Source organism: Sceloporus occidentalis, unplaced genomic scaffold (assembly GCF_023333645.1).
Source record: "Sceloporus occidentalis isolate IW3139 unplaced genomic scaffold, rSceOcc1.0.p SCAF_2, whole genome shotgun sequence".
Taxonomy (NCBI): domain Eukaryota; kingdom Metazoa; phylum Chordata; class Lepidosauria; order Squamata; family Phrynosomatidae; genus Sceloporus; species Sceloporus occidentalis.
In genome coordinates, this window is record NW_028316982.1 from 17,254,324 (window position 1) to 17,278,520 (window position 24,197).

Below are 24,197 nucleotides of genomic sequence, written 5' to 3' on the forward strand. Positions count from 1 at the left end.
TCGACTTATACATGAGGTCGACTTATAGTCGAGTATATACAGTAAGTTACTTTTTTGGCACTCCATCTCACTCTCAGAATGTGACTTGGGGCTTCTGCTGAATGTTGCTGATTGCCTTCATTAACCTCAGCAAGTCACAGGTTTGGCAAGCTAGCACCTGAAAATCGAAACCAAATGTCAAGTGACTATTTTACCTGAGCATCCTTGAGAACATGGGAAAGCAATAGAACTGCTGTGAAACTTGGCTACATAGCACAGCACAATAATTTTTGTGGGCAATTGTGGAGGAATATGTGTGAACATTAGCCCAGAGCACTGGGGAAGAGAGGAACAGATGGCCTGTTGCAAAGGCTGCAAGTGGGAAGCAGGAGACTGAGGAGGAGGAAGCACCTTCCGTAATTATGTGCAGATATTTGAAGCAAAACTAAAATAATTTCAATTTTTAAAAAATCTTATCTTGCAGAGTATTATTATATCCTATGCAGTGGTGCCAAGCTGAAAGAAAAGATCATTGTTCTTCATTAGCTTAACTTATAAATTGCAGAACTTTAACTACCACTACTAAGGCAGTTCTAAGATTTCCACATAAATATTCTCAGTTCAAAAAAGGGTGATATCTAAATTTGTTGGTCTATGACTCCCATTATTCCCAGCCACACTGGCCACCATTTGCAGGGATAATGGGGCTTGTAGTACAAGACCTCTGACAACCACCAGATTTTGCAAGGTTAATTAGCTTTTAATTCAAGTTGTTTATCTCTTTCTTTCACTCAATTAGGGTTAAACCAAGTTTGGGATACTTGAAGAAAAAACAGACAATTTCATTTACAGTAATTCAGTTGCTTGAGAAACACTTTTAAAACAGCCCTTATCACTCCTTATTCCTCAAATACATTTCCATATATATTAAAATGGACAGAAGTGGGTGACAAAAAGAAAGAAAGAAAATGCTATTGCACTTGGTGAAATATATCAAAACAGAGGTTAGAAAACATGCAAAAAAGGTGTACGAATAGACTATTTCCAAAGTGTGCTTGTTAGTTATTATGGACAAAATTCAGTCAAAAGTGGGATGCAACATACCAAGAGTTTGTTCCAAGGAAACCAAAGTAAAATATCCTCCTTTTCTTTTAAACACTGTTATTGTAAGAACTTAATGACATTCTTTTTAAAGAAAAATTAAAATATGTAACAACAAGCAAGAAGACAAAACACATCAAAAATGGGAATTAAAAACAAAATCTTCAAAAGAAGACAAGAAGTCAAAAAAAAAAAAAAAAAGAGGGGAGAAAAAAGATTTTTCAAGGGGTCCTTGTCATGCAAATCAGTTTGGCGGGAAAAAATACCTTCATCCTCCGCACCTTCATTATCACCTAAATCATCTGTCTGTTTCTTTGTTAGGGGACCTAGGATTGAGAACGGAGAAAATGGAGGAAAAAGACAATTCAAGAATATACAAGACTGAGGAAAAAATAGTCAATATTAAACTTCCAAGGATGTTTCAAGAAAAACATTTAGGGGAAGTATTCATTTCTGTGTGTTCAAAAAGGATTTTCCAGAAGAATATTCTTTGTTGAATATAACACATCTATATCTGCAGCCCTATACAGTATGTATGTAAACAGTATGTATAATATCTAAGGCAAAAAGCAAGCATGTGTGCTATTCAATGTACACAAACCAACAGTCATTATCACTTTTAAAAAATCAAGATATACCCACCATATGCAAAAATAATGAAGGATTATTTTAATTTGTTTAATCCTCTGGTTCATTTTCTAAAATTTAAACAAATAACGGGAAGAAATATCTAGTTCTTGGTTTTGATTAAAACGATCTCTACTCAGGAGAAAAATGAGTCTTGGTTTACAAGATGTTCACTTCAAAGGAAATATCATATGAAATGGAAATTCAGTTTTGCAAATCCAGCAATGGCAGCTAATGCTTCCCAGTGATAAGGATGGAGTGGATTTTGTTCAGTTCAGACATTAGTTCTAATTTAAATACCACCCTGAACAGCAAAATCCTTTCCAACCTTCTGAATACCTGCTGACATATTTGCTGAAAGTGTGAGGTACTAAAATGGGATTAAAATCCAGATATTCAAAGGGTTCCTTTCATACAATTTACAGCAGGTCAAGGAATGATCAGACTCCTGATTTTTTTTTTTTTTTTTTTTTTAGGAATAAAAGAATTAAATCTTAATATCATTCCATGCCCAGGACAAAAACACTACTAATGAATATTTGAGATTAATCATAATGTGCAAGAGAAAGTGGCTACTCTTCCCCTTAGTCACACAGCATAGGCAGTACTGTTGTTGTTTTTGCTGTTTAATACTCCAGAAGGAAACTCAAAGGCCATCAAAAACACTATTTCCATATGCCATGTATTTTCTGCACATTAAAGCTCAAGCAACACCAGCTGAAACTCTAAGCATTAGCTTTCTTTCTTTTTCTCAGAACTAGCACAGTTCTGTGACAATTTATAATCTGCATGCAATGCACATACATGCCCTCCCCCTGCTGAAAGCAAGTCTAACCAGGAAACTTTTAAGTTTAAAAAGGCAGCCAAGCACCAAGCTGAAAAGAAGAGAGGAAAATCTCATGCATAAAATAACAGTAGAAGGAAACATGGGGCAAAACAGACAGAGAGGAAGAGAAGAAGATGAAGACTGAAGGTGAACATTGGTACCTAGAGCATGGGTAGGAAAGAGGCATGCATCAGCTCACAGAAATGTTGAAACATTTGTATTTTAAAAGCTTTGCTTCCTTCATCCCTTTTTATGTGAATGCACATCAATACATCAACATGAAATCTGCAGGATGAAAAAAGAATACTACCTTTTCCAGTCAGGAGTTATATGGAAATCACTGACTACTCAACATTATGAAAATGTGTTTGAGATTGTGTTTTACCAGAGCCTGGTAGCCCAAGTTGTTTTTCAACCCAAGACAAAGGATAAGATGACATTTCTCCCACTAGCAATCCCTCTGTGATTCCACATGCAGAAATTGACTTGATCTTATTTCAGTCCTACTATTAGGAAGAGCGAGTTTGCCACCTTAGGCCATTGATTTGGTATCATCAAAGTGATGGCTGTTCAGTTTATCACACAGAGGAATGCTTGTGGGATTTGGTGTCTCAGGTGCCAAAATGATTTCACTGTGTGTTATAGACTTTGTCTTGCCTGGGCAAGACGGGGGGGATAGCTTACTGCTTTGCCTCAGGTAGCAAAAATAAAATGGGCTGACCTTAAATATTGGTATTGGAGTAATATAACTAAGAAGGCCAGGGCCACCTGATGCAAGACAGGCTTCATGGTGTAAGCATGTATATCCTCCAGTCTTCTTTATGCTCTCCACACCAATGACCTCTAGTGAGAGAGGCAGCCACTTCCCTCCAGCTAATGGTAGGATCGGCAACAAACAAACCATACATCATATGATGGATGCCAATTAAGTGGCATGTCTATAGGTATAAGAGGTCATAAACTAAAAATTCTGGGAGAGAGATCTGAGTATCTAATTAGGCAAATACTAAACCAGGGGTTTAGCTACACGGTCCCTCTTCAAATAAGAATTCTGCCACCCCAATGAAATTGCCCTTGGGTCTCCAAATTTCTAGCACTGCAGAGAGCAAGGGACCAAAACATATCCACATCCAGAACTCTTGTGTTTGTTGTACTTGAATCCCCTTGGCAACTCTGCTGCCTGCGCCTTTTCTTTGGATGACAAAAGTACATTTCTACATGCTAAACTGAAGCCGTATGTTATGGCAATGCTACAACTTAGGAGAAAATTTCATTGGAGGAGGGCAGAATTTTTATATGGGGGACAATATCAACATTCTGTCCACTCACCTCTGAAGCTATACCCCTGGTCTAACTTGCTGTGGCATGTCTGTGCTACCACTGAAGGTGTTCAGACAGTGGCACTGCTGTTACAAGTACAGTAAATAAGAAGGACCAGGAGGGTTCCACTTGATTCTATAAAGACATTTGATCTAGCTCTTTGGCTTGAGTAACTGGATCCCTCAAACTGCTCACCCCACTTACCTCTCAGAGTACCTGTCTGCTTCCTGGCTTGACTATGAGCGTGATGTCTGATCATGAATTCTTACAATACCTGATACAAACAGGCCCCAACAGGAGAGTAGTTTGAATCCACATTAAGCACAGTATTTATAAACAACTATCCACAACAATTTGACATCATCCCTCAGTGGTTTTAGAAATATAGATTCAGCAATTTCAAAATCCATCATCCCCTTTAAATGTAACACTATCTTATAAAAACTATAATGTATATCCAAGCTAATGTTTGGGTTGAGGAAAAGCTGGAGCCCTTTATTCAATACAGGTGTGTTACCTTCTAAGCTCTACCAAATTTAACCAAACCATGTTAGCAGATATACTTTTAAAAATAGGAGTTTAGGCAGTTCAGTGCATCACAAAAGATAAGAAGACTTTGCTCTCTGTCCTCTTGACCCTGAATTCTCAGCACTCAAAATGATGCACACCTTTGGGAAAAGCTAAAATGATGCAAATAAACAAACCCAAACACATTTCTCTAATAAATAAATGGCAGCTTTAAATAAAGCCATAACACTTCAGGAAAATGCTTAGGCTCAGATTTCCCCTGATCACTGGCAGACAAAGAGAAGAAATGGTAGGACTAAACAACTGCTTCTTTACACAATAAATGTGCTGCCTTTCATTACTCCCACCCTTATACTGGCTCCAGACAAAACTTTTGAAAGGTTGCTACATTTTCTACAATTAATTGCAAAATGTTTTTGCTTTGAAAGTCTTCTCTCTTCTTATGCAGGTTAATGAATGATTACCCACAGTGGCTCTTGTGGCTTCTGTGACAATGTATGGACAGCCCACTTCAGGTTATTAGTCTAGTCTTTAAAAGAGCTACCTAAGATGCTGAACTGTATCCACCAAATATGTTCAGCACTTTGGCTAGTTCTTTTCAAAAGTATGGGCTAGAACCTGGAATGGAATCACTGTTCCCCTGACATGAAAGTAATCAGTGATCTTTGGTTGCCACTATTTCTCTGGTTTGGGTCTTAGAAAGAAAGCCCCAGTGAAACATCTTCTTCATTTTTTTTTAGTTACACACACAGAGAGAGACACACACAACATGTAAGTATAAACATTATGCTCAAGGTGATGTACATGGTTCCTCTCCTTCACATTTCATCCTCATAACAATCATGTGAGGTAAATTAAGCTATGAAAGAGTAATTGGTTCAAAGTCACCCACTGGATTTTGTATGAATAGACTTGGAACCTGGATCTCCCCACCTCAAAATAACTTTTCAGAAACTGGCATGCATGGAAAAGTGGGTCCTTTTTCATGTTTACCTGCCCTGCTGCTTTTGAAGATCCAGAAATATCTCCAGATGCTCTAGGCACACATTAACCTGCTCTTGCTTTGCCTATGCTCATTCTTTGTCACACCACACCTTAACAGAAAGCTCCATCTAGATTCAAAATATCGGCCTGTTACAGACTGCCAAAATAAAGCTCCTTCGAGTCACAGTGGAGGTATGGTGTTTCAATGATGCATGCGTCCTAAGAGTCCAGAAGCCACACCAAAGCCAAACGCCAGTCCTTAGGGCTGGAGTGTGGCTTTGGTGCAACTTCTGGACTCTTAGGACGCATGCATCATTGAAACACCATACCTCCACTGTGACTTGAAGGAGCTTTATTTTGGCTGTCTGTAACAGGCCATCATCTCTTCACTGATCACAGAGATTCAGTGGGAATGTATGTTTAGAACTGGTCTTAAAAGATATTGATTTAAATAGCTGAACTTGAGGCACAAGATCCCAGTAAAATAATGGAAATGCAGTTTGTTCTGAATACTAGAAATACTGTGATCCCATGAAAGTGCCAGGTATGTATAAATCTGTATGTAAAGCTTGATCCCAAGCAAGATACAACTTGGGTTCTCACCTGACCACAAACCTTCCTCCAATACACACATCCAGCATGAATATTTGTATATTTTTCTGTGCATGTTATTTAAAAAAAATGATGCATTTTAGGTGCACATTTTCAAGTGTGCTTATTTTTGTACACATTTTCCTATTGGCTAAGTTGCATTTTTGCACATGTTCACATCACATACATTTGTGTGTGTTTTCTTCTTCACATATTATCTGAAATATATGGAATTCCAAAGGTAAATTGCATTCCATTCTAGGAGGTATGAATGTGGTAATCTTGTATTATAATGAGTACCAAACACATTTCTTACCATGCTAGGAGGTAAGGGGAAATTCAATAAAGTGAAGGGGTTTTGAAGCAGGTTGTTGTTAATGTAAATTAAAGACCTGAATGAACTGCTTGGGAGATCCATTAATCATACTTTTGGGCCATGCAAAGTCTGTTGCATTAAATGATAGAACCAGAGATTAAAAATTAATACACTTGTTATAGCAAGAAGAGAGCCAGCATCTAAATGAAAATCAAATTATACTTTCATCAAAAACATGATAATAAGAACAAAGAATACCTTTGCTGCTGTTAATGTTGATGTATTTAATTAGATATAGGGAGGGTGAGAGGAGAGAGGAATATCTCTGGATCAAAGTGTATTGCATTGGAAAAGTGTAGAAGTAGAGAAGGAAATTGAACATGTCTGCAGTTTGTAGTGAAACACATATTTCAGAGGTAGGCCCTACTTAGTTCACTGGAACATAGTCTTGAGTAAAAGTGAAAAATTACTGTTTTATTATCAACCTTCATAGTCCTATACAGTCCTACTGAAAAATAACCACACTGAGCTCAATGCTACCTATTCTCAGATAAATGTGTATGGGAATGAGGCCTAGATCCTCAATAGAGTATATCCACAATCATTGGATTTACCTGTGTGTCAATTCACCATTCAACAACTGACTGAATTGGGTTGTTCTAATTAGGACTGAGCAACAGCATGCCACCTTAAGCCTTTATTTTAAAAAAACAAACACAACTTCTTATGCTGGAATCCAACATATATGTCGACCAAGAAGAAGTGCAGCTTGCTGTGCAGTTTTTGTCCAATATTCACACATTCCTAAGCAGTTTTTGCACAAAAAAATATGGTGGGTTCTGCAAAAAAAAAAAAAAAATCTCCATAATTTTTGTGCAAACAAGTATATTTCTAGAAATGGTGGCTGAAATTCTGCATGAGATTTACGGATACATAAATTGAACTTATGTATCCATAGGAGATCTGTATACTTGGTCCCCATACAGTCACAGTCATGATACTGTTGCCACTATTGTAACTACTTCTTAAACCTATTTTATTGGACAGCAGTCATGTATGGGCAGCGGGGCTGTTTTGCTAGGAACTGGGGCATGGGTGGGTGACGTCTTCATCTCCTCTTGCCAGACAGCAAGCCTATGACAAAGATATCAGACAGCGATCCTGCTTTAATCATCATAACCTTGCTGGCTGGTGGGAATAAGGTGGAGACATCATCTGCCTGTTCCCCGACTGCCAGTAGAACAGAATCGCTTCTTTTCATGTAAATGATGCCTTGTAAAATAAATTGGAGGAGAGTCAGGCTGGGAGATGTTACGTAAGTAGCAACTAAGATAGAATTCTGACCAGTATTTTTTTAAAAAAATACCCACTATTTCTGCACAAACACGTTTGCAGGAACACCAAAAATGTGTGGGTTTTGTGCAAAATTCATGTTTTGCTGGGGGGAAAATCCTACTTTACAAACAAAAAGTGTGTTAGGAAACAGTATGAAATGTTTTTTGTGGGTTTTTCGGGCTATGTGGCCATGTTCTAGAAGAGTTTATTCATGACATTTCACCAGCATCTGTGGCTGGCATCTTCAGAGACTGCACATGCTGGTGAAACGTTAGGAATAAACTCTTCTAGAACATGGCCACATAGCCTGAAAGCCCCACAAAAAACTATGGATGCTGGCCATAAAAGCCTTTGAGTATGAGGTGTTTTTGTTTTTTGTACAAAACCCATCATTCATTTCATTTCATTTCTTACAGCAAATAGCCAACATATATACAAAACCCATGCTTTTTGTACAACATATTTCTGTGAAGAAAATTTTCCCAAAACACACAGACATGTGCAAGTACCAAATCAAAACTGCAGATTTTTCACCTCTGTGTTATTCATCCAGATCAGGTTTCCCAACTGTTGGAGAACATTTTTTTTAACCAGGAAACAAAGAAAAGTAAATTTTATTTCCTTCCCTACCCCTAAGACCTAGACAGGGGTCCGCCTCAGCCACTAATCCATTGAACTGAGATGCTTGGTACCTAGCAATCAAAACATCTGTTTTATCACTATTTCAACCAATCTGGCGATGTGTGACCCTCTCAAACCCTCTCATCCCTCCTCTTTTCTGACCACAGAAAGCCACTGTAGGTCTAAACCATTTCTAAAAAATAAATAAATAAGGGATATATTATTCTGCTTCAAGCACTGTAACCATTATATGATCTTATCTGTCAACTAAATCAAGTAGGCTATCATAAATAAAACAAAGGTTCTCGGCCTCCAAAATGAAGATCCAGAGGTGATTTATTTTTTAATCAAGTGATCCTGCCAGCTCCAACCTCCCACCATATTCATGATTCTCATTAGCACTAATGGGAAAATGGACCACATGTCAGTTGAAGAGGGGAGAAAATGGAGCAAAAGTGATGACTGCATTTGGCATCTCATCAAGGCAATGAATAGTCTTGCTGAAGGAACAAGAGGACTACTGTCTGTGAAGGAGAAAACTCCTAATGAACTCTGAACTCATTTAATTTTTCTGTACTGACTGGTCTACCATTACTAAAAACATAACTCAACCTTTTTACTCCAGATCAAAAGCAGCCAGTGTTTAAAAGGAGGACAGGGCACATTTTAACCTTTCAGTATTTGACAGTGGCGCCTGCAGAAACATATTTAAGTGTCTAATCATATGGGCAAAGCATCTCTGCAATGATATGGATGGGTTTTAATTATTTCAGACCACAAAATTATTTTCCATTTAATGAGATAGCAAAGTAGAACTTCTCTTTCTTTCTTTCTTTCTTTCTTTCTTTCTTCCTCTCTCTCTCTCTCCCTCTCTCCTTTTCAAAGAGACTGGAATGCAAGGCATGCTTCAAAGCAGAACATGACCAGGTAGAAGAAGTTTAAATGTGTTGAATCCAGCTTACTGGTGGCTTGATGGATGGAGTAACCCAATGGGAACAGTTTGTAATCACTCCTTCTCCTTTTATACTCATGACTATCCATTCCCAAGCTTTCAATAAATAAAAAGAAAAAGTAATATTTCCAATAAATGAGTACAGCCTTTTAAATTTAACTAACTCTAATAGACAAGATACGCAGTCCAAAAGGGACCCCATCCACACATACACCACTCTTTGCTGTAAGCATAGGTATGGAAGGCATTTACTGAAAAGTAATGGCCAATGAACTCAGTAAAGCTGGATAGAGCAGGGGTGTGCAACTGCACAAGGGCCCAGCGACCAATTCCCCACCCCTGCTTCAACCTGCTCCACAGGTTGCATCAGTTCCCATTGTCATCCCATTGTAGCCCCCTGAAGTCCTAGTAGTAGGGGGAAAGTAAGATAAGTGAATTTGAGTGAAGAAATTATGAAGTTTGTCAACACTTCAATTGCCATGGCTGAATGCTATGGGATTCTGAGATTTGTAGTTTGTGAGCTATTTAAACTTCTCTGTCAGAGAGCTCTGTTAGTAAAACAAACTGCCAATCCCAGGAATCCACAGCACTGAACCATGAAAGTTAAAGCGGTGTCAAACTGCATTGTTTCTGCAGCACAGATGCTGCTTTAATAACAGCAACAACAAAAATTACATCTAATTATATGCCTTCAAACTGACTCCAACTTAAGGTTACTCAGTCACAGGGTTTTCTTGGCAAGATTTATGCATACAAAGTTTGTCATTGTTTTTCTCCCAGGCTGACAAGGGTAGGAGTTGCCCAAAATTACCCAGTGGTTTTCCATGGCCAAATGGAAATTCAAACCCTGTTCTCTCAAAGTCTTATCCAACAATCAAACCACTGCACCATGCTGGCTCTCAACAATAACTAGCAGAACAAAGAGCAAACGCAGATATGAGTGGGACAGAACATGGGATCTTTTGAAGCTTCCTTGATTGTACTTCCTGCTTAAGTTTCCTTGATGAGATACTGCTGATCCCCAATTTCCGTACTTGTTATATGCCTGTGAGGAGGACAGAGTACCTTGCAGAGCATAACTTAGGGTGTATCTACATTTTAGAAATAATGAAGTTTGACACCACTTTAACTGTTACAGCTCCACCCTATGGAATCCTGAGATCTGTGATTTTACAATCTCTTTAGCTTTCACTGTGAAACAGTACCGGTGCTTCACTAAAGCACAAATCCCAGGATTCTGTAGGATGGAACCAGGTCAGTTAAAGTGGTATCAAACTGCATTATTTCTACAATGTAGATGCACCCTAGGAGAGCCACAGTGGCGTAGTGGTTTGAGTGTGGACTCTGGAGACCAGGGTTCTCAGGTTCATTCAAATGAAAGAGCACATAAAGATTATGGTAATATGATGAAGTAGCTGAGCAGCCCATGAGATAAGGAGCAACACTGTATGCTGTAGGAGGCAACCAAATGTAGACACTATGTGCTTGCTTCACAGGTTGGAGAAGAAATGAAAAAATGGAATGAATGAAAAAACATAGATTTAAAACCACAAAATTTGATGTAGGCTGGGAGTCCATTTATAGTTTGGAAAAACAGTTCCTTTAAAAAAGTAATAGCCAGTATAAGGGAACCCTGTGATCTGTTTAAAGGGTTTATTGTTCCTTCTGGTGATATCTAGGACAGGCAATTCAGTGGTGGAAGGTTAGGATTACAATAATAATAGCAAGAGTGCCTTAGATTTTTGTCCACCCCTACCGTACAGCAATAATGAATCTTTACCCCAACATGAGCACATGGACAGCAGACATTTGGGACCATAAACAAAAAGGAATTTATGGAAAGGGGCCTTGTAACACCTTTGAGATTAACTAAGGTGCGGGACAGACTGCCAAAAAATGGTGGTCAGCCAGTGCCCGGTTTTGCTCCTCAGGAATGGCACCGCCCCCAAATGGTGTGGCGTCACTGCGGAGCAAAAGGAACCCGGATTTTCCAGGTTCTTTGTGCGATGCTGCAGTGACATCACGAGTGTGCCATTGGCGCACTCATGATGCAAGCAACACCCTGCGCTGTGCAGATGCTGTGTGGCGCTTACGTCACAATGGCTGCACCCGTGTACACAAGGCGCAGCCATTGTAACACCACCACCATGTAGTAGGATTGCGGGGCGTTCAGTCGCTCCACCCCCAGGCAACCCTATTATTATTAACCTTTATTTATAAAGTGCTGTAAATTTACACAGCGCTGTACATACAATCTTTTAGTTGGACGGTTCCCTGCCCTCAGGCTTACAATCTAAGAAGACACGACACAAAAGGAGAAGGGAGTGGTGGTGGAGAATAGGATCAGGTCCAGCAGATCTTCTCCACCTCCGAGGCCTGGACCAAGGCAGATGGACTGGAGGAAGGGCTTGGCTTCTTAATTAATGGTTAAAAGGAAGCTTCCTGGGTCAGAGAGGGACTCACCTCTGGGAATGCTTCTTTAAACAATATAGTCTTTAACTCAGTTTTGAAACTGGGTAGAGAAGTGATGAGGTGTTCATGTGGGGGAAGAAGGTTCCAGGAGTAAGGGGCAGCAAGCGAGAAGGGACGAATTCGGGAAGGGGCAGTGGTAGTCCTACACTGTGACAGGAGACCTTGACTACCAGAGTGGAGGGTGCGAGTAGGAATGTAAGGAGAAAGAAGGTCAGATAAGTAAGGAGGGGCCAATCCATGGAGGGCTTTGAAAGTCAATAATAAAAGCTTGTACCGGATGCGGAAGGGGAAGGGGAGCCAATGAAGGGAGGATAAAAGAGGTGAAACATGGTCAAAGCGGCGAGCGGATGTGACAATACGGGCAGCTGAATACTGGACAGAGATTAAAGGATGGAGGTGTGAAAGAGGAAGCCCTGTCAGAAGGAGGTTACAATAATCTAGTCGCGAAACCACTAGGGCATGGACCAGAGTCTTGGCAGTAGAGGCTGAAAGGAATGGACGGATCTTGGCAATGTTGTGGAGAAAGAATCTACAGGCCTTGGCGGTGGCCTGGATCTGGGGAATAAATGACAGAGAAGAGTCAAAATTAAGCCAACCCTACTACATGTTCAGGTCAGCACAAAGCACCAGTCTGCATCAGGCCTAAGAAAAAAAGCTGATAGCATAAGCTTTTGTAGACCTAAGCTGCAACTTCATTAGATGATGATTTTGTAAGGCTATGAAAGTTTATGCTACCAACTTCTTTCTTTCTCCCAGTTAGGTGCAGTCATGCAGATACATCTTTATTGAATAACTCTCCAGACCATTTCAAATAAGACAAACAAATTTTATATACACAGAGAGAGAGAGAGAGAAACAATGATAAAAAGAGGAAAACATACACAGTAAAACTTACATTAAAATAATAATAATAAAATAATAAAATTAAAATTAAAACATCTGTATAAAATTTGGAATATTTGGATCTGATTACACCCCTCTTGTAATTTGCATAACAGTCTATTAAGGCCCTTTTCTACTTCTTGCTTCCATAAAATAACTGCTTTCACTGCAAACAAGGCAACCCTAAGAGTTATAAAAGGATCATCTCCTTGCAATAGACGAGATAGCTTGCTTTCATCATCCCTTTCCCTCAAATTTCTGGTGACAGGAGCTAGATATTGCTCTCTATTACCATTGTATAATTGACAGTGCAGCAGATAATGTGCAAGATCTTCAACTTTAGGTGACCCACCTATACAGAGTCGATCAAGAAGAAAGATACCCTGGTGTCTTCCTTGAATCACCCTTAAATCTATTTGCTCAAAGCGAAGGTTGACAAAAGCCTTCGTACAAGATCCCTTTGCATACTGATCCAAACTAACACAGCGATGGGGATATCACACGGAGGCTTGCTGTGCTTAAATCGCTTGCAATATGTTCCAGAAGCATGCAGGTGTGATAGCTGGTCATGCTTCTAAAGTGTCACTGAAGTGTCCCCTCACCTCTCCTGTCAGCAAAGTGTTTGCGGAGCAGTCATTTCTTCATAATGGCTGCTCTGCGAGCACTTTGCTGATGGGAGAGGCGAGGGGATGCTTCAGAAGCAGAACTGGCTATCACACCTCCGTGCTTCAGGTGTGTTTTGCTGGCGATTTAAACATGGTAAGCCTCGAGTGTGGTAATCCCCTATTTCTTTGAGAAAGGGAGGTGGTATTGTAAGGCCCAGAACAGACAGCCCAAATACACTTGCTTTAGGGCATCATCAGCGCACAGTGTTTAGACACCGCACGTCACAATGATGCCTTGAAGCCATCCAGAAGCCGGGTGGCCACCCAGACATAACTGGCTTTAAGGCACACCGGCCGTATTGCATTTATACCCCACATGCCACTAGAGTGGCTTGAAGTCACCATGGGGCCATGGCGCTGGCCAAAAAAGGAGCAGACCTTTGCCGCTCCTTTTTTGGCCAGGTTGAAGGTGGACTGGGGCTATGATCTGTGGCTGTCACAACCCCAAATCCATCTTTGGAAGGGGCGGCTTCAACTGCCCCTTCAGAGCCATTTGTTTTGGCCCTCAGAAACACCCAAGGTACAAAATGGTATGAAGAAAACCACCAGCTTCAAAAAATGATTCAAGAAAATGTTATTTAGAATCTAGACAGGAAGGAAAGGGGGAGCAGATTATTTTTAAATAGTGTAGAGCTAAACCCATCTATCTATGATAGTTTTCATTTTTGCACATATCCAAACACACCTCCACAAAAAACAAAGCATACAAAAATTCAGCTCAACTAAAGTTGTTTTTGTTTAGGATTTTTTTTTGGGGGGGGGGGGGCATGCCATTTCTATTTTCCAGCTGCAGAATAAAAACAGCAGCTATTTTAAAAAAAAGTTCCCACAGAAGAAGGAAACACCAGAATTTACACCTCGTAGACTCATAAATAATCATAATAAAGCAATTATGCTAATCACCCTAATAATTTCAGTAGCATTTTTTCAGTTTGCAAAATATTTCAATGTTTTCTTGTTTATTTATCTACCAAAGACTCCTTTTGTGATAAGCAGAAACAGACTTACTCAAAACAGGGCTGAATTTGACAGCAAACAAGTCTGTAACAATTTTGGGTAGTTATTCTATCATGCAGGGTTTTTTGTTTTGTTTGGAATGAAAATGTTCACCCCAAAGAGTGAGGGAAATTTAGTGATGTAATTATCTCACACATGTGTTTGATGCAGAAAGCAATGCCTGGACTCTTTGACTCATCTGGAATTGTTTACATCAGTAATGCTGCCATACATTCAAATACACTTAGGTACTCAAGACCATGATGCCATTATTAGAAGATCCCTGATCAGTTGAGATAACTTTACAGTGGAGCCCTAGTGGTGCAGTGGTTAAATGCCAGTACTGAAGCAGCAAGGTTATGAGTTCGATCCCAGGGCTCCAAGGTTGACTCGGCCTTCCATCCTTTCATAGGTCAGTAAAATGAGTACCCAGCTTGTTGAGGGCAATTGGCTTATAGATTATAAACCACTTAGAGAGTGCTGAGTTCACTATTAAGTGGTATAGAAACAGAAATGCTGTTGCTATTGCTGCAGTGTCTCCTCTACATTCACTGAAGTTAGCAGCACAGGACCCCTATAAAAGTGGAAAACCTGCAAAATACATTTTTAAAAACTCTATTTATTTATTTTTTTACCTAAGAGATGACATCTGTAGGAATCTCTAGGTACACCATGCAGCTCTGTGGTCAAGTTGAGCAGAAAATCATGCTGGAGGACCTAACATGCCTAGAGACATGTTCACTCTAGGGATCTCTAGATCCTTCAGCGTGAATCTATGGTCAGATTCTGGAGGAGATTAACCATAGAGTTGTGCTGGAGGACCTAGACAGAACATATTAATCAACTCCGCAAAAGTCAAATCCATAAATGTGGAGGACAGACTGTAGAAAGGAGGAGGAAGCTTTAGCCACAGATTCACACAAAATTATTTTCTTTCATGAAAATGTTTGGCTTCCTTCTTTGGCCATGATGCCATGTGGGGTTGGTGGAGAGTAATGCTATGCCAAATGTACCTTCAGCCCATTTCTAACCTCTCCTCTTGACATGTACAACAAGTGAGTTGTTGTTCCGAATATATATCTCCATGACCAAATAGTGGTCAGGAGAAGGTGGAAGACACCCAGGCATTTCTTCAGCCAGGGGTATATGGGTTGGCTTACCCTCCTGGGTTTCATGTAATACCTCCTTGTGCATTGACCTTAATATGCAGAAATAGTGAAAGTTTAAATTTGCATATGTCATCAAGATTCCAGTCCCCACAAGTTATTTTAAGCTCTAAAATGAAACTGGTGAACATCTGGTATAGCTCCTAGTTCAATGGAATAAAAATATAAACCTGGGCCATTTTGCCTACACTGAATACTCTTTCCTAATGGCCATCAAACTGTATTTTGGTGGATGTTGGAGTTCCTTGGAAGATAGTCTGGATCTCATTATTGATATCAGTCAGGATAGACAAATGTCCCTATAAAAATGTGCTTTACACTGCACACATCATCTCCTGCAATGAGCCCTGGTTATGAGGTGCCCTAAGAGAACTGATCAAGCCAATTATAACATTTCCATAGCAATTGGGGTGATGTCAAAAGCATTCCATGATGACGAAAACTTTGAGGGCCATGATCCAGCTGGCTCATTCACAAAATCCTAAACTGATCACACAGAGTATCTCAGGGTTTTTGCAAATCATAAAAGCAGAATGGTGATAGCAGGAAAGATTCAAGCCTATGTCATAAAGAGACATTTGCTTTCTGAGATGCTTTTAACACAATCTCAACACAGACATAGATTTTGAATGACAACTGGCCAATATAGCTTGTTGCATTTCTGATGAACATTTTGATATTTAAAGCTTTTGGTTATATTTTTCTAATGTTCAGCAGAGCTTAAAGTAAAAGGCACTACAAATCTACTAACAAAGCATGGAGGGATAGGGCTGGAACTGAGGCCATGTTCTTTTTTTCCCCTCCAGTCGCCATTTTCCAAATTCCGATCTTAAATTCCAAGATTCTGTTAATTTCCCCAATGAAAACTTCTGCTCTTGCCACTGAATAACTACTATTTAAACATGAAGGCTCTTGAAGACAAGTGGGATTTTTTTAAGCTCTCCAGTCTGCCTTATTCTTTTTAATGGAAGTTTTAAGAGCAAAATGCCAAATCAGTCCTTTGTTCCACTCTTATTAATGTGAGAGAGATGACAGTCTAGAAGCACTACAAATATTTATGGCTTTAACTGGTAAGAGCATAAAAGATCAGTGGGAGTTGGAGCAAGAGGAAAAACACACTCAGGATCTGCCAAGAACAGGGACCACAGCAATTCAGCACAAGTTGCCTCCAAAATGCCTGAACAACTCCAATTGCAGCTGCCACCATTATACAGAATGCAGGAGACATTTTATAATCAATATGGACATTGGGCCCAAAGATTCATTGGGTTTTCCCCCAAGCAGCCTCTAAATTTTGTTGCTTGCCATGCTTGTGCAGAAGACCTTTGACTTCTCCAGAAGCAGCAGGCATCTGAACTCATGTTGCAGCAAGCAAGACAATAACTAGGCAAGAGCATAGTCGGTATTCTGAATTGTGTAGGGTTGTTCTTGTGGATTTGACAGGTACGGGAGGTATAGCTTGGTAGCTCTCTCCTTCCGGATAAGACTGGAGTTCAGCGGTGGGGCACAGACTGAAAAAAAATGTGCCAAGTTCAGTTCCCAACATCTCTAGGTAGACTTATGTTTGAGATTACAAGGAGTTGTTCCTAGTCACTCTAAATATATTGAGCTTACTGGGCCCATTATCAAGTTTGGAATAAAGTAGTTTCCCTTGTGTGGATAATATAGTCAGATGGCAAGGTGGCTTTTGATTTTCTGTGTCCATCAGACAATTTCTCATGTTTAGGGACTAAGAAAAATAATGAAAGTGCAGCCTGAGACCTATTTTTCAACCCCCAAGCCCCCTTACACAACCAACCTCTTCCCCACAGCTTCCATTTTTAAAAATAAAAAAATAGGCTGGACAGAGTCCAAAAGTACACATAAAAAGTACTCAAATGGCTTCATAAATATGGTGGGTTGCATGTTTCCCTGCATTGTCCTGCAAACCCCTCACTCCCATGCAAACCCATGAAAATAGGTAGTATGATTACCAGAATTGGAAGAGATGTCACAGATAGACTAGCAGGAAGAAATCCCTATCCCTCTGATCTTCTTCAATCAGACCCCCCCCCCCCCCCGATGTGCCAGTTTGCAGCTCTCCCAATCTCCAGACAGCATGATCATTGTCTAGTGTTTATGGGAGTTATCCTCCTGGGTTTCATGTAATACCTCCCTGTGCATTGACCTTAATATGCAGAAATAGTGAAAGTTTAAATTTGCATATGTCATCAAGATTCCAGTCCCCAATTAGAGCATCTAATTCAGGAAACATGAAAGCCATTGGATTTCAGAATTTACCTTTAGGGCCCTTTTAAACTACAGTTCTAGTTTTTGTGAATTCTCTGAAGATGCCAGCCACAGATGCTGGTGAAATGTCAGGAATAAACTCTTCTAGAACATGACCACATAGCCCGAAAAATCCACAAAAATCTATGGATGGCAGCTGTGAAAGCCTTTGACTCTACGCAATTATATTGCTATCATTCCAATTTGGCTGCATCGGATGGAATCCTGGAGTTAGTGGTCTCTTCCAGAGAAATCAAAATGCCCCTCCCTTAACTGCAAATCCCAGGGTTACATAGGATAGAACCATGATAGTTAAAGTGGAATCATAGAACTAAAATGGTATAATGTGCATGCATCCCTGGTTTAAACATAGAACTAGCAGTTTAAGAAAACTAGCAGCAAGAGGAGACACCTGCTTCTACAGAAAGACTATCTGCAGTACAGTGGCTGATTCTACACCACTATTCCCATGCCAGCTTTTTCAATCAATGCTCATTCATTTGGACTAGTGGCAATGACCACTGGAATTCTTTTGTGGACTGCAGGTGGCAGGGATGTTGAGTCACTATCTGATAAACTCCTTTCCCCTTGAGAGCATCCTTAACAAAACAAACCATAAAAATTCTGTTTAAGCTGCCACCCTTTCCTCATGGTGCCCAAAGACATTTTTAACATGAAACAGGGACATAATTATATTTTGTTTACATTGTATTTAAGAAGAAATGCATTAAACAAATGGCTGTAAGGCATTTTCTGTAAATACCTCATTCTATGATAATGTTATTGAACACAAACACACTCACAGAAACCCCAAGAGCAACCATAATTATGTAGGGATTATTGTTACTATTTCAAAGCACACTATTATAATATGGGGGATATTACTTGATCACAAACTGAATTTCTATCTCAACTTTAGATGTGGAAGGTGGAGGTGGAAAATGAAATAATTTCATCTTCTGAATGAAAGCATTGTCTGAAAGAAGCAGTCCTCTCGATAATTTTGTCTCTTTATTGAAATCCGGGAGTCAGGATACAGGATAAGAGGCAGCATGTTGCTGTAATATCTATAACATGCTGAATTTACCTCCCAACTCTTCCTCCTCCTGTATTGTTTCATGAGATAAAACCATCGAAAGCATACAAGTAGGTTGAAAGGAAAATGAGGAGGAAAGCTGTTGATAAAAAAACCTGTAAAAAACATACCTGCAATTCAGAATCAAAGTATTGGCATTTCATTATTTCATGAACATACTAGACCTTCACTGGTGTATAAATACTTCAACATAGCCTCTATTCCCTTTCCTTTATTCTTTCTCCCGCAACTTCAACCCAGATGAATGCAACTGATCATTTGTTTTCTCCATACTGCTTTGTGTGGAAACTAATTAGAAAATATTTTACCATCATAGTATGACATACAAGTAGGGATTAAATATGAGTTAAGGTGGGTAAATCTTTGCATGCTATGGTTTCTATGTAGCTTTTTCTGTTCATAAAATAGGATTGTCCAGTCTTGGATTTCTAGATAATTCACTAGGCATAAACACACTTTTGTAGAGAGGCTACATTAAGGAAAAGAAGTGTTCTAATCTCTATAGCTCCCTCCTTTCTGCCCTCGCTTCTCCATATCTTCAATCTCTCTCTCTCTACAGGCTCCTTCCCGTCAGACTTCAAACATGCTCTCATTTCCCCAATTCTGAAAAAACCTTCTCTCGACCCCTCCTCTTTGTCTAGCTATCGTCCGATTTCTCTTCTTCCTTTTCTTTCTAAGGTTTTGGAACGGGTTGTTTATTCTCGCTGTCTTGAGTTTCTTGAAGCCAACTCCATCCTTGAACCCTTTCAGTCTGGTTTCTGCCCAAGGCATTCTACTGAGACAGCTCTCACTAAGATTTCGAATGACCTGTTACAGGCCAAGGCTAATGGCCTTTACTCTGTTCTCATCCTTCTTGATTTGTCTGCTGCCTTTGACACTGTTGATCACTGTCTTCTAGTTGATATACTTTCTGACCTTGGGTTCTCAGACTCTGTTCTTGACTGGTTTAGATCTTATTTGTCTGGCAGATCTTTTGCAGTAGTTGCAGGGGGCTGGACTTCTTCTCCTGTTCCCTTATCTGTTGGAGTTCCCCAGGGCTCTGTTCTGGGTCCCCTTCTGTTTTCTCTCTACACACTGTCCTTAGGAAAACTCATTAGCGCTCTTGGCTTTTCCTACCATCTGTATGCCGATGACACCCAGCTGTATCTTTCCACCCCTGACCTTTCTCCAAGGCTTGAACAGCAAGTTTCGTCTTGCCTCACAGCTGTCTCGCAGTGGATGCGCCATCGGCGTTTGAAGCTCAACATGTCCAAGACTGAGCTTCTTGTCTTTCCTCCTAAGCCCACCCTTCAACACTCCTTTTCTGTCTCTGTGGACAACATTTCTATTCAACCAGTCCAGCAAGCCCGCAGTCTTGGTTTTATCTTTGACTCTTCTCTGTCGTGTATCCCTCAGATCCAGACCACAGCCAAGGCTTGTAGATTCTTTTTGTACAATATTGCCAAAGTCCGACCATATCTCTCCTCCTCTACTACCAAGATCCTGGTCCATGCCCTAGTGATCTCACGACTTGATTACTGTAACGTCCTCCTGGCTGGGCTTCCTCTTTCTCACCTCCGTCCTTTAATCTCTGTTCAGCATTCAGCTGCACGCATTATCACTTCCACCCACTGCTCTGACCACATCTCTCCTGTGTTGGCATCCCTTCACTGGCTCCCCCTCCCTTTCCGCATTCAGTATAAGCTCCTGCTGTTGACGTTTAAAGCCCTCCATGGGCTGGCCCCTCCTTACTTATCAGACCTTCTTTCTCCTCACCTTCCCACTCGGGCCCTCCATTCTGGTAGTCAAGGTCTGCTGTCTCAGCCCAGGATTTCCTCTGCCCCATCCCGGATTCGCCCCTTTTCACTTGTTGCCCCTCACTCCTGGAACCTTCTTCCCCCACAAGCAAGAGCCATCACTTCTTTAACCAGCTTCAAAATGGAGTTGAAAACCATCCTGTTCAGAGAAGCCTTCCCAGGCATTGCATAATTGTTGCTTACTATTTGATGTTCTTTTGGTGCCTGTTTATCAAACCATTTCCTGTATTGCTATGTACTGTATATGCATTACCCTACTTGAGAGTATGTATTTTCCATGGAAGATTAACCATCCATTATGAAACCAAGCCCTCCCTCCAGTCCATCTGCCTTGGTCCAGGCCTCGGAGGTAGAGAGGAACTGCTGGACCTCTTACCCTTTCCCTCCACTACTCCCTTCTCCTTCTGTGTCATGTCTTTTTAGATTGTAAGCCCGAGGGCAGGGATCCGTCTAGCTAAAAAGATTGCATGTACAGCGCTGTGTAAATTTACAGCGCTTCATAAATAAAGGTTAATAATAATAATAATAAGTGACTCTTTATTCTCATGGAGTTATGTGACTGTTGTCCAACATAATACTGCCACATTAGTACAATGGTGCAATGCACACCTTGCACAGATAAATTAGCAATGCAAATTTGCATGCACAATGATCACACCCAACAGAATCTCTGCTTCTGCAGCCTTGAAGTAAATGCAGATATTTCAGACTGGACAAAATTGTTCAAACAGTTCTGAAGATGAAGTTATGCACCAACAGGATTCTGACCATTATGTCTGAAAAGAATGTATGGGGGGGGGGGGGGGGAGGGATTGTGTGGCATGCATGATAGCCCCTAATGTCAGGGATGATGGGAGTTGTAGCTCTTCACCTATGGCTCTAACTCACCACCTTGTTATGCAGCGGAGCTGATCAGCTTTGATCAGTGATTAGTGCTTTTCTCCAAAGCTGCAGAGTTTCAGAGAATAGGCTGAAGACCCTGACAAACTCTCCAAGCCTTCTCACTCTTCTTCCTCAGAAGTCTTCAAACTTCTCCAGGATCCAGCTGGCTCTTGTATCTTCACTCAAGACACCAGACAACTCAGTAGTCTTATATAAAAGATCTACTTTATTCTACTATATACAAATACTAATGCCCTCACAAATCACAATCTCTACAATCTCCAAAATACTTCAGCTACCCAAAACACTCCAACTACCCACAAAATACATTGGCAAACATAGCAATTATTATAGCCATTGTCAAACACCACCCACTAGTCAGTTTCCACCCAGTGGGCGTGTACACTCATTTTGATTGGTTCTCATCGTTCCACCCATACTTAAGAATTTCATCATTTCACTTTGTACACTTAATGAATCTCAGGTGCTTCCAATTGTACATTCTATAACTTTGTCCTTGACATCCAAGTCTTCTAAATTACATTAGCTTTTTCACCTGTGTGGCTTCTTAATTGCTTTTGCTTAGTCATAGTGACTTTCACATACATGTTTTATTTCTTTCACTGTATGTCCCATGTTGCATTTTCCTTAACATAATGCTTCCCCCTCCCATGAAGGCACATAGAGCTCTATTCCAGGTATCCCCTCCTATTGAACAGCCACACATTTGCATTAGTATAAGAACAGGGGTATGAAACATGTGGCCTTATGCATAACATTGAATTCCCCAGTTTTACATCTACACACCATACTTTCCTTGCAGCCAGCACCAAAGTTGCCCCTGTGGTGGTGGCAGGAAAAAAAAAGCGAGGGATTTCTCTTCAAGGAAAAAAATGGCCATTAAATGGCACACATAAAATGGATGCTCAGGATCCATAGGGGTCCCATTCCAGGGCCTGAAACAGATGCCAAAAATCATGGCCTATATTATTCAGTGGTATTTATGTGAATGTATATGCACTAAAGCAGGTGTGTTCACATCACCACCACTGAATAAAATGGGAAGGGACCACTCATGGGTGACTGAGTTCATGGATGGTAAATCTGTACCTCATGAGGTCCCACTGGGTATGATTTAAAACACAAGCACAGTGCAAGAACATTTTGAGAAGCATAAACTGCAATTTAAAATAAAGCACACACTCCCCCTCTCCTCACACATACACTTCCTTCATAAAAGGAAATGTTTTTTGCCACTAGCATGCCACAAATTTAATGGCAAATTGGACGGCATGGTGAGTGTAGGGATAGATCCATTGGGTAATGGAGGCAAAATTCAGTCTGGTGATATGTGGAAGATGCTTGTTCCTGGTAAGGGATTTTAATATGCACAGACAAAAGCACATGACTATAGCACACATCAGCAGAGTGGGTGGGCCTAGTTCCTGCAACACTCCACCTCACATATATTATTCCAGTACACTAACAGGTTCATCTGTAGCCATCTACTGTCAGTGCAGCCTAGATAGCAGCGTGACACAGATGAACTGCTTGTCAGCCTATATGCCGATTAGGTGCTGTTACTCCTGTCACTGCTTTTTTTTCCTTTAGTCAGCAGTCTACTTACCAACCTGAGCTGATTAGGCAAACCTTTGATGTTGGCGCTCTCACCCAGATTGCTATTGTGAGAGCTTGGTATGTTAAAATAATCAAATGGAGAAAAGGACAGTGGAAGAGGATTGATCTACTGGCTGCTTATATTATAATAGTCCAAGCATACAGACAAATATGACCATATTTGTATAGCAATTCAGGTACAAATCAGTACCTTGCACACATTTGGAAAGACCACAATAGCCATACACACACTTTTTCCCAGTCTACTGCTCCAGTGCACCATATATGGCATTGTCCCAGAGAAACCCCAGAAAAATTCATTGTTTCACAATGCAACAGCATTCTGGATCAAATCTAAGTTTGTGTTGAGAGTTCTCAAATGTAACTAAGAATTGAGAGTGAGTGGGGTGTGTATAGAACGACACCCTCAAATGACATCCCAACTCTCCTTTCTTCTTTGCCAGCCATTTCACAACAAATTGTGGTAATGCTCATGGTAGTGATCCTCCTAGTGTCATCATTATGCCATCATGAAAAGTGACAAGCAGAGTTCAACCAATATGAAGACAAGTAGAATTCAACTCTGACTTTGCTCCCCCTCAAATCCCTCAAATGACACTCTCTAACACCACTGACTGTGAAAGATGTGTTGACGTTGGTACAACAGCTCCATTACCTTCCTCCATGGTCTCCTGGGGATTGATGAGATCCTAGCTTTCCACAGTTGCTCACCTTTGGCCTAGACAGTTAATTGCTTGACTTGGTATAGAACGCAGCAACATCTGATGCTCAATAGTCTGACCTGATATAACACATTCTCCTGCATTTAGACTTCCAGAAATGTATGTCTTTGTAGTCTCCAGCACGAAAGAAAGAAGTAACCACCTGTTCAAGACAAAGTGGATTTCAGTTTTTCTGCTGGAACCTTTGCTTTACGAAGAGTTCCTTTGCTGGATGAAAGGCCTGGTCATATTGTTCTATCTCAGCAAGGCGGTGATTCAATTAAAATAGCATTAGCCGCTCTACATATGAGTTAGCCATACGATCTGCTGATGTGCCCCTTTAATAACTAAAACTATATTAACACACCATGCGGTAAAATAATTGCCTGATGTAATAACCACAGATATAAAAGCATTAAGCACATCATTAATAACCATCTGTCTTGGAAAATGGT

At 40.4% G+C, this 24,197-nt stretch overlaps 1 protein-coding gene across 9 annotated transcripts in view; it reads right to left on the reverse strand.

Annotated features, from left to right (window-relative positions):
* Positions 1–24,197, reverse strand: part of LOC149318000 (neuroligin-1) — a 901,919-nt gene that overhangs the window by 461,096 nt on the left and 416,626 nt on the right. For 6 of the 9 annotated variants that reach the window (XM_089508827.1, XM_089508824.1, XM_089508825.1 and 3 more), the window contains one exon: positions 1,347–1,406. The exons of 1 other annotated variant lie outside the window; for it this stretch is intronic. In XM_089508827.1, coding sequence (XP_089364953.1) covers positions 1,347–1,406 — 60 coding nt within the window. The remainder of the gene's footprint in view (positions 1–1,346; positions 1,407–24,197) is intronic. 2 more of the 9 variants (XM_089508831.1, XM_089508829.1) reach the window with 1 other exon arrangement.